General features: G+C 41.9%; 1 protein-coding gene across 3 annotated transcripts in view; it reads right to left on the bottom strand.

The window, feature by feature from the left end:
- Nucleotides 1-12,030, bottom strand: part of nipbla (NIPBL cohesin loading factor a) — a 529,062-nt gene that overhangs the window by 417,166 nt on the left and 99,866 nt on the right. For all 3 annotated transcript variants that reach the window (XM_060834051.1, XM_060834059.1, XM_060834067.1), the window contains exon 3: nucleotides 5,278-5,443. In XM_060834051.1, the coding sequence (XP_060690034.1) occupies nucleotides 5,278-5,443 (166 nt within the window). The remainder of the gene's footprint in view (nucleotides 1-5,277; nucleotides 5,444-12,030) is intronic.

Below are 12,030 nucleotides of genomic sequence, written 5' to 3'. Positions count from 1 at the left end.
AGACATTTCAATTCTATCCATGCCTCTCATTTTATATATACCAAATCAGCCCTCAGCCTCTGACACTATAGCAAAAGCAATCCAAGTTTATCCAACTTATCTGTATAGCTAATACACTTCAATCCAGGCAACGTGCTGTAAACCTGTTTTGCAACCACTCTCAAGCCTCTGGTGTGGCAACCAAAACTGCACACAATATTTCAATTGTGGCCAAGTGAAGTCTTATACCAGCTAAAACAGGACTTGGCTACTTTTATACTCAATGCTCCAAATGATGAAGGCAAGCACTCCGTATGCCTTCTTTACCACCTTATCTATTTTATGTTGCCACTTTCAGGGAGCTATGTAATTGTACCCCAAGATCCCTTCATAGATCAACGCTTGCAAAGTTCCTGCCATTTACTAAATACTTTCCTCTTGCATATGACGTTCCAAAACACATTACCTCACATTTGTCTGCATTAAACTCCATCTGCTATATCTTGGCCCAACTTTCTAAATGAACTATATCCTTCAGTCTTTTGACAATTCACTCAAAGCCATGCTGGCTATCCCTAAGTCCACTCTTTTCCAAATGTGAGTAAATCCTGCCCCTAAGAATCTTGTCCAGTAATTCCCGTACTATTGATGCAAGATTCACATGCCTAAAATTTCCTGGCTTATCCCTATTGCCCTGCTTAAGCAAAGTAACACCGATTGTTTGCCAGTTGTCTTCAACCTTGCCTGTGGTTAAAGAGGATACAAAGACCTCTAAGAGCCCAGGAACTGCCTCCTTTGCCTCCCTTAGGATCCTGGGATAGATCCCATCATGCCCCAGAGACTTATCGACATTAATGTTTTTCAATACCCTAACATCACTTCTTCCTTAATATCAATATTTCACCCATCTTATCACCTACGATCTTCTAGGGCAGTACATTGGCTCAGTGGTTAACAGTGCAGCCTCACAGTGCCAGGAACCCAGGTATGATTCCAGCCTCGCGCGACTGTACGTATGGTGTCGTACATTCTTCCCCCTGTATGCATGGGCTTCCTCCACATTCCAAAGATGTGTATGTTAGGTGAATTGGCCATACTAAATTGTCCACAGTGTTCAAGCATGTGTTGGTCCGGGGTAAATAAAGGATAATAGGCTAAGGGTATGGGGTCTGGGTGGGTTACTCTTCGGAAGGTTGATGTGGACTTGTTGGGCCGAAGGTCCCGTTTTCACACTGAAGGGATTCTATAATTCTATGATTCTCTTCTTTGTTCAATACCAATTTGAAGTATTCACTAAGGGTGTCACTCACTTCCTCTGACTCCACACAAATTTCCTTGTCTGCCCTCAAGCAACCTACCCTTTTCCTTGTTGGCCTCTTGTTCCTAGGACCTCGAGTCTGCGAGAAATGGATTTGAATTCATAGGACATTGGCACCAATGCTGGGACAGGTGGGAGATCTTCCAATGTGACAGGCTCCACCTGAACACGTGAATCACATAACTAAGGCTGCAGATGGAGTTTTAAACAGAATAGAAGTACAGTGAAGGTGAAGACAGTGAGGTGGGGGTAGTTGCATTAAATTAGAAAATCGAAGTTGAAGGAGCAGGAAGATTAGTCACAAGTCTGAGTGTTACCAGAAAACAAAAGCAAGAGATAGAAGGCGTGAACATCATCCCACACCAAGATATCATACAAGACTCAGGTAATTTGATAACAGAACAAATTTAAAAGCTTTGTTTCTGAATGCACAAACCATTTGGAATAGAATTGAATTAACAGCACAAATAAAGGTACATGGCTATGATTTGGTGTTGATTATTGAGACTGATGGCAGGGATAACAGGTTTGGGAATCAAATATCCAAGGATGTACTGTTACAGAAGGATAGGCAGGAAGAAAAGAGGGAGGAGGATAACTTTGTTCGATAGAGTGGAGTGCTTGTAGAGTCAGAAAAATGTACAGCACGGAAACAGACCCTTCAGTCCAACCCATCCGTGCTGATGGGATATCCCCAACCCAATCTAGTTGCACCTGGTCCATATCCCTCCAAACCCTTCCCATTCATATACCCATCCAAATGCCTCTTAAATGTTGCAATTGTACCAGCCTCCACCACTTCCTCTGGCAGCCTCTGCGTGAAAAAGTTGCCCCTTAGGTCTCTTTTATATCTTTCTTCCCTCACCCTAAACTTATGCCCTCTGGTTCTGCACTTCCCCCTCCCCAGGGAAAAGACTGAGTCTATTTATCCTCAGTCCTCATGATTTTATAAACCTCTCTCATGTTATCCCTCAGCCTCTGATGGTCCAGGGAAAACAGCCCCGACCTATTCGACCTCTCCCTATAGCTCAGATCCTCCACTGGAGATCAAGGTGTAGAATCAGTTTGCATAGAAATAAAGGAAATATCAAGGAAAAGTAGTTCTACAATGGGGCACTGTATAAACCAGGGAATATAGAGGGATTTTATGGAAGGTACAGAAGTGATCCTGGATAATTTTAACATGCATACAGACTGGATTAATCTCACTGGCAACAGCAGCCTTGAGGGAGAGTTCATTGCATGTCTTATAGATTGTTTACTGGAATCAAAGGACATCAAACTATTCTGGATTTGGTGTTGCATAATGAGGTGGGTTTAATTAATGATTTCACAGTGAAAGATCCTCTCAGGAAGAGTGATCACAGCATGCTGGAGTCCTACACTGGCATCCTGGAGTTAAACAAAGGTAATTACCCTTCTGAGACCTCTGAAGTGTTACTGGACCTGAAACATTAACTCTGCTTTCTCTGCACAGATGCTGCGAGACTTGCTGTGTTTTCCCAGAATTTTAATTAGCACTGAATTGAAGGGCTATGGAGAGTTGAGGCAGAGTTGAGTCGAGTCGAGTCACGGTGATAGTCAGACAGGCTCAAAAGGGGCTGAATTGCTCCATCTGCTCCTAAGTGGCACGATGGCAGAGTGGTTAGCGCTACTGCATCACAGTGCCAGGAACCTGGATTCGATTCCACCCTCAGGCAACTGGGTAGAGTTCGCACATTTTCCCAGTGTCTGAGAGAGTTTTCTCCCAGTGCTGCAGCTTCCTCCTACTTTTCAAAGATGTGGCAATTAGGTGGATTTGTCATGCTAAATTGCCCATTGTGTCCAGCAATGGGCAGGCTAGATAGATCGCCTATGGGAAATGCAAGGTTATAGGGTGGTGGTGGTGGTTTTGGGGGTGGGGATGTGGGTGGTGGGAGAGGGCCCAAGTCTGGGTGGAATAACTTCAGAGGGTTGGTGTGAATTTGATGGAACAATTGGCCTGCTTCCACACCGTAGGGATTCTATGATTTTATGATTATGTTCTATACTCATTTGGAATGCAGATAGTGGGCCAAATGACCTTTGAACCATAACAATTCTATATTTCTCTATAGTTTAGTAACAAGATCATAGTGATTCCACTGAAATTTACAACACTCTTAAATGGATGAAGATGTGGTAAGGGTGTATCCCAGTCAGGTACTGAACACTGAACTAAAAAATAAATAGTGGAGCATGATCAAGGGTTGAATGGCCTGCTTATGTTATGTTCCTACAGCATTGAAGATGTGCTCTGTAAACAACCATGCACCTCGCCAAGCTCTTCCAGTACAGCTGCAACATTGATATTCAGAGCGAAATTAAAAGTTATTGTCCATAGAAACAGGACAAATACAACTGACAAATTACCACATCAATTTGCTCTCTATTATATGAATCTCCTGACTTTAGCTCTTTTTGCACACGTTTGGTTCAAGACTGAAATAAGATTTGGAGCCAAGTGACCCTATGGAATCTAAACATGAATGTCACTGAGCGGCTTCTGGATGAGCAAATGGAATTTGACAGTACTACCAACAACTTTTGCCACTTTGCTGGTGGTCAAGAGTAAACGTAAAGTCAATAATTGGCTGGGTTGAATTTGTCTAAGTTTTTTTTGTCAACAGCAAATAACTGGGCAAGTTGCTTCATTGTTGTGTGTATTCCAATGCTGAAGCAATAGTGAAACAGCTCTGCTAGTTCTGGAGTACAAGTCTTCAGACTACAGCCAGGATGTTGTCAGGACTGTTAGCCTTTGTTGGGCAAACAAAACAGAAGCAAACTGGAAAGTGTAGTGGACAGCAAAGAAGGTTACCTCAGATTACAAGGGATCTTGATCAGATGGGCCAATGGGCTGAGCAGCAGCAGATGGAGTTTAATTTAGATAAATGCGAGGTGCTGCATTTTGGAAAAGCAAATTTTAGCAGGACGTACACACTTAATGGTAAGGTCCTAGGGAGTGTTGCTGAACAAAGGGACTTTGGAGTACAGGTTCAAAGCTCCTTGCAAGAAAGAGTCACAGGTAGATAGGATAGTGAAGACAGCGTTTGGTATGCTTTCCTTTATTGGTCAAGAGTTTTGAGTACAGGAGTTGGGAAGTCATGTTGTGGCTCCACAGGACATTGGTTAGACCACTTTTGGAATAATGCGTGCAATTCTGGTCTCTTCGTACCAGAAAGATATTGAGAAACTTGAAAGTGTTCAGAAAAGATTTACAAGGATGTCACCAAAGTAGGAGAATTTGAGCTATAGGGAGAGGCTGAATAGGCTGGGGCTATTTTCCCTGAAGCTTTGGAAGCTGAGGGGTGACCTTATAGAAGTTTGTAAAATCATGGAGGGGCATGGATAGGGTAAATAGACATGGTATTTTCCTTGCGGTGGAGGAGTCCTGAACTAGAGGACATAGGTTTAGGGTAAGAGGGGATAGATATAAGAGAGACCTATGGGGCAACTCTTTCATGCAGAAGGTGGTACATGTAATGGAATGAGCTGCCAGAAGAAATGATGGAGGCTAGTACAATTGCAACATTTAAAAGGTATCTGGATGGGTATATAAATAGGAAGCATTTGGAGGGATTTGGGTCAGGTGCTGGCAAGTGGGACTAGATTGGGTTGGGATATCTAGTAGGCATGGACAAGTTAGACCAAAGGGTCTGTTTCCATACTGAACATCTGTGACTATGACTCGAAAAGAAAAAGTTAAACTACGTTACGTGAAAGGGTAATAAAAAGCCTTAACATAGTCTGACACTGTGGTGAACATCATCCAAAACATTCATGGCATTCAAAATGCAATCAAATTGAACTGGAATGGTTAAGTTATTGGATGGATAAGCTTCAGGTAGTAAATCACTTGGTCATCATTGTAAGCTCTGTGCTACAAAACAAACATAACATTGTAGAGATGAAACATTACAAAGTGACAACCTTTGCTGTCTAGAGAATAAGACAATACTTACATATGATCGGTCGAGACTTGGCTGAGGCTGTGTACTAACTGTGAGACAAGACTCTCGTCCCTACAACCCATGAGACAATTTACATCTTCAGCAATTCTCCCTCCAAACAGCAAGCTTTTGGTTGTGGTAGCAGGCAGCGGGGAGGGAAGTGGAAGCTGATTCAATACTGTTCAGGAAGAAAAAAGAAAATCCATTCAGCAATCTAACAACTGCAAGTATTACATGTTGCTATCAAAACATATTTAATGTCTCAAAAAACACAATAAGCTGACAAAGAAATAAATGTTGAGTCATTTATCAGCTCAACTAATTTATAACTTGGATCCTTTTACATTTCTCTCACATTCCATTTCCAAAGCATCCATCTAAACCAAACCCTCCTTAACCAAATGATACAGTAACAAATTTACATGACAAGTTACTGGCGTAGACTGGGATCTATATACTGCTTTAATGACAATTTAACAACAGGATGAGGCGGCGGCCGCCACCATCTGCCCTTTGAATCTGCTCTGCCATTCAATAAGATCATTTGCAGCACTAACTAAAATGATCTTAATAAATTTTACAATAAAGTTGAAATCTTGAAATTCAGCAAACAGGTAGCTGCAAAATTAAACATTTTTTTCAGCAGGACTAGGATGCAGGAAACAGACTTGGAAAAAGGGGCGATGTTTCATGCACAGCTTGGGGAAAAAAAAGCTGATTGAAAGGGGCATTATTTTCATGAGAACACACAGCAATAATAGTTGAGTGTCAATCTTAGTTGTCACATTCAGCAGGTAGATGTATTGGCTAGTACACTGTCATGGGAATGCAACAGATATTAGCAGTCTCCACAATCTTTCTCTCCTCTGTGAAAATGATGGAATTTAACAGTTACATGTCAGGTACGTATTTTGGAAGAACGAACAAGACAAGGGAATTGTAAATGAATGACAGGACACTAAGAAGCTCAGAGAAAGCGGGATCTTGGGATGCCTATCCACAAATCCCTGAAAGTAGCAGGGCAGCTTAAAGGGGAGTTGAAGCATTTCTCGTGAAGGGCTTATGCCCAAAACGTTGACTCTCCTGCTCCTCAGATGCAGCCTGACCTGCTGGACTTTTCCAGCACCACACTTTCCGACTCTAATCTCCAGCACTTACAGTCCTCACTTTCACTTAGTTGAAGCATACATGGTGCTTGTCTCTATTGATTGTGGCATGGATTAAAGAGCAAGGTGATCACGTTGGAGCTGTACAGAATTTTAGTTAGGCCACAGCAGGAGGACCATGCATAGACCGGGTCACTGCACTTTAGGAAGGACGGCATTGTACTGGAGGGGTTGCAAAGGAGATTCATCAGCATATTGCCTATGGAGAGAGGCTGGATAAGCTTGAATTATTTCCTTTGGAGCAGAAAAGGTGTTGGCCGGGAGGGGGGGGGATCCTGTTAGAGGTCATAAGGATTATTGGAAGCATGGGCAAAGTAGAATAAATAGCTGTTCTTAGTTAAAAGGATTAAATAACAAGGGGACAGATTTTTAAAAGTGAAACTAAGTTAGCTAGAAGGGGATTTAAGGAAAACAGTTTTCACCTAGTAGGTAATGAGGGTTTGGAATGTACAACCTACAAGTGTATTTAGAACACAAAATGGTACAGCAGAGGAATGGGCCCTTCCCCTCATGATATTGTGCCAAACATGACACCGAATTAAACTAATCCTTTCTGCCTGCACATGGTCCATCCCTCCAGTCCTTGTATATTCATGTGCTTATCTAAAAGCCCTTATCGTATCTGCCTCCACCACCAACCCTGGCAGTGCATTCCAGACCCCTATCATTCTGTGTAAAAAAAAACTTGCCCCTCACATCTTCTTTGAACTCTCTCTCCCCCCCCCCCCCGCAAACTTCTTAAATGCATCATCCTGAGTATTAAATATTTCAAATCTGGGGAAAAGATTCTGACCATCAACCCTACTTATGCATCTCAGTGTTTTTGATTATTAATTATCCCCTCAGCCTCCACCACTCAAGAGAAAACATCCCAGGTTTTTTTTAAGCCTCTCCTTACAGCTCATACCCACTAATTCAGACATGATGGTAAACCTCTTATGCACCCTCCCCAAAACCTCCACATCCTTCTTGTAATGTGCCAGGAAGGGTGACAAAGGGTTTTTGCGAGAAATGTCGATATCCCTGCTCCTCGGATGCTGCCTGACCTGCTGTACTTTTCCAGCACCACACACTTCACTCTAAGCAAAGTTGAGGCAGGAAACAGCAACTTTTAAAGTATTTGGATGAGCATTCGAAGTTTCACAATATTCAAGGTTATGAATAAAAATAGGACTAGTTTAACTATATTTTTGGCAATACAGACTCAACAGGCTGACGGGCCATTTTGGTACCATGTGATTCTACAATTCATGCAAAAGATGTAGTCTATGCACAAAGTCCTCTATGCCTCAAATTTTGCAGTATTTAAGTAATTTTCTGCTCTTTTATTCTTTCTGCAAAATTAAACATCTTTTCCTTCATTATCCTCTACTTACCAGATATTTGCCTGCTCAAGCTCCATCCATCTGCAACATTGTTGTGTCAAAAATCTACTTTCCTACATTTGTATTTTCCACAAATTCTGGTTATCATGCTTTTGCTCCCATCATTTAAATCATTAATACAAATTATAAAAGGCAGAGGCCTCAACACAACTCTAGCGAGACTGAGTCCTGCAATTAGAAAAACAAATTATGGTATCATTTTCTATCAGCCAATCTTCTACCCATGCTAATTTATTAACTCAAACTATGACTTCCTACTATCTGCAACCACCTTTGGGACACAGATTTCTAGAAAACATTTGACTAAATACAGTATGTCTAAAGGCTCTATTTCATCCATCATAAATTTGCCTCTTCAAATAACTCCAATGAATTAGTGAAACAAATTTCTTTTTGAAAAGATCAAGCGGATTCTTCCAGATCACTAGTGCTTTCTTAAGTATAACTTCCTTAACAATCTAGCTTAATACTTTCCTCACAACCATCAAGCCTCCCTCCATTCTTGAATGTCTGAGTTAGAATTGCAGCCTTTCAGCTTGATAGAACCTTTCTAGAAATCTGCCATTCTTACCTGACCTGGGATTCCAGACCCATAGCAATATGGTTTACTCTGACCTGTCTTATGAAATGGTCTAGCAACCCAATCAGTTTCACCTAAATTGAGCCAAGACAAAGCTGCTTGCAGAGTTTTGTTATTTTTGTCAGTTAAAACTTGAAACTAACTTGGCAAGTGTGTGAAACCATTATGGGGTAGAAGCAGGGGGTCATTCAATACATTTTATCTACACTGGCTCTAATCCTAGTAACTTTTCCCCGTATCCCTGTACAACACTTCTTTCCAAATAATCAATTCACTGCCCTCTCTTGAAAGCCTCAACTGAACCTTCCTCCACTACACTGACAGGCAGTGCATTAACTATACACAGTATGCAGAAGTTTTTCCTTAATCACCCTTGCTTCATTTGAATATCACTAATTCTACACTCTCGTTCTTTTTACTTTTACAAGCAAATGCAGCTTTGCCCTATCTACTGTCTCCAATGAGTTCATGATTTGCAAGCCTTGATCAAATCTCTTCTCAGCCTTCATCTCTCCAAGGAGAACAGCTCCAATGTCTGAAGTTCCTCATTCCTCGAACTATTCGTGCAAATTGCTCCTACACTCACTCAAATGCATACACATCTTTCCAAGAATATGATATCTATAACTGTACACAATACTCCAGTTGAGATCTCAAGTGTATTGTACAAGTTCATCACTTTTCAGAAAGCTATCCATTTTCAAATAAATAGATAGCCAGTGTTCTGAAGAGTCATACTGGGCTCAAGACGTCAACTATTTTTCTCTCTCTACAAATTCTGCCTGACTTGCTGAATTTCTCCAGAATTCTGTTTGTTTCAAATTTCCAGCATCTGCATTTTGTTTTTAAATTGACGGCCACCCCAGTGAATTGGTCAACTTAAATAAAATGGAATGTGACCCTAAATGTGGTTTTATGTTGACAGTGATGCAGTACAGAGTTATGCAAGGCTAACTTTCTTCAGATAAGACTCCGTCTGTTTCGTCACTTCCTATTGCTTTATGCAGATTAAATGTCAGTGTGCAAACCAGCAAGTTTATTTGCTGATTCAAAGTTTGGGAGAAGATTTGTAGCTCGGGTACTCATTGTTGTGGTTCTGTTCGTCGAGCTGGGAATTTGTGTTGCAGACGTTTCGTCCCCTGTCTAGGTGACATCCTCAGTATTTGGGAGCCTCCTGTGATGTTTCCTCCGGCATTTATAGTGGTTTGAATCTGCCGCTTCCGGTGGTCAGTTCCAGCTGTCCACTACAATGGCCGGTATATTGGGTCCAGGTCGATGTGCTTATTGATTGAATCTGTGGATGAGTGCCATGCCCCTAGGAATTCCCTGGCTGTTCGCTGTTTGGCTTGTCCTATAATAGTAGTGTTGTCCCAGTCGAATTCATGTTGCTTGTAATCTGCATGTAGGGCTACTAAGGATAGCTGGTCATGTCGTTTCGTGGCTAGTTGGTGTTCATGTATGCAGACCGTTAGCGGTCTTCCTGTTTGTCCTATGTAGTGTTTTGTGAAGTCCTTGCATGGGATTTTGTCCACTACATTGGTTTTGCTCATGCTGGGTATTGGGTCCTTTGTTCTGGTGAGTTGTTGTCTGAGAGTGGCTGTTGGCTTGTGTGCTGTTATGAGTCCTAGTGGTCACAGTAGTCTGGCTGTCAGTTCAGAAATGGTTTTGATGTATGGTAGTGTGGCTAGTCCTTTGGGTTGTGGCATGTCCTCATTCCGCTGTCTTTCCCTTAGGCATCTGTTGATGAAATTGCAGGGTTATGTTTTTGGCGAATACATTGTATAGGTGTTCTCCTTCCTCTTTTGGCAGTTCTGGTGTACTGCAGTGTGTTGTGGCCCTTTTGAACAGTGTCTTGATGCAACTTGTGTGTGTTGGGGTGGTTGCTTTCGTAGTTTAGGACTTGGTCTATGTGTGTGGCTTTCCTGTATACCTTTGTGATGAATTCTTTGTTCAGTGTTCTCTGTACCATCACGTCTAGGAATGGGAGTTGGTTGTCTTTTTCTTCCTCTCTAGTGAATCGGATTCGTGTGAGTGTGGCATTGATGATCCGGTGTATGTTTTCTATTTCTGTGTTTTTAATTATTACAAAGTTATCATCTACATATCTGACCCAGAGTTTGGGTTGAATTTGCGGTAAGACTTTGTTTTAATCTTTGCATTACCGCTTCTGCTAGGAGTCCAGAGATGGGTGAGCCCATGGATGCGCCGTTGATGTGTTCATATATTTAGTTGTTGAATGTGAAGGGTGTTGTGAGGCACAGGTCCAGCAGTTTGAGTATGCAGTCTTTGTTGACAGGTTCCCCGTCTTGTTATCTGTTCTGTATGTCCAGCAGGTTGGCTATTGTTTCTCTGGCTAGGGTTTTGACGATAGGGGTGAACAGTGCCATTACATCAAATGAGACCATAGTTTCTTCCTTGTCTATGGTGTATATTCCTGATGATGTCCACGAATTCCTGTGTTGACTGTATAGATGGTCTGGATCCACTGATCAGGTGTTTCAGTTTCTGCTGTAGTTCTTTAGCCAGTGTGTGTGATGGTGTCCCTGGTGGTGATATTATGGGTTTGAGTGGGATGTTTGGTTTGTGCACTTTAGGTAGTCCATTGAATCTGGGGGGTGGTGTTGCTTTCAGGTTTCATTCTCTGTAGGTCAAACCTGGTTATCTGTCCTTTTTTTGTAGGTTCCTCAGCATTGTTTATCCTATTGGTGAGCTGTGGGGTGGAGTCAAACTCCCTCTTTTGGTAGATGTTGGTATCTGCAAGTAGTTGTTGTGCTTTTTGGATATACTCTGTTTTGCCCAGGATGACCATCATTCTGCCTTTGTCTGCTGGTAGTATGATTATGTTCTTATCGTTTCTTAGTGCTTTTAGTGCTTTCCTCTCCTTGGTGTTGAGGTTACGTGTTTGTCTTTTCCTTGTTATCATGCAAGGACTGCACAAAACACTACATAGAACAAACAGGAAGACAGCTCATGGTCCGCATCCATGAACACCAACTAGCCACAAAACGACATGACCAGCTATTTTTAGTAGCCACATACTCAGATGACAAGCAACATGAGTTTGACTGGGACAACACTACTATTATAGGACAAGCCAAACAGAGAACAACCAGGGAATTCCTAGAAGCATGGCACTCATCCACAGATTCAATCATTAAGCACATCGACCTGGACCCAATATACCGGCCACTGCAACGGACAGCTGGGACTGACAACCGGAAGCGGCAGGTACAAATCACTATAATTGCCCGAGGAAACATCACAGAAGCGCTTCACAGGAGGCTCCCAAGCATCGAGGATGTCACCTAGACAGGGGACGAACGTCTGCAACACAAATTATTTGCTGATTCTTATGATGAGCCTAAAATACCTGCATCTAGTTATCTAGATACAAAAATGTTTTGCATTTTGTTCACACTCCCTCTAGTGGAACAAAGCCAGTCATTCAATATCTGGCTAACTTCTGAACCAGAAATGTGAAGTTTTCAATTAAACATGTATCTTTTGATTGTAATTTAAACATTACACAGCTGATCTAGTTTTCAGAAATAAGCATCAGGACAATCCTGTGGTGGTAGACACAGGCTTGATAGGAGATTTCAAAAGAGAATTGGATATATATTTGAAAGTGAAG

Source organism: Hemiscyllium ocellatum, chromosome 2 (assembly GCF_020745735.1).
Source record: "Hemiscyllium ocellatum isolate sHemOce1 chromosome 2, sHemOce1.pat.X.cur, whole genome shotgun sequence".
NCBI lineage: Eukaryota > Metazoa > Chordata > Chondrichthyes > Orectolobiformes > Hemiscylliidae > Hemiscyllium > Hemiscyllium ocellatum.
The sequence above is the reverse complement of the archived record's forward strand: the minus strand, read 5'-3'. Positions and strand labels throughout refer to the sequence as shown.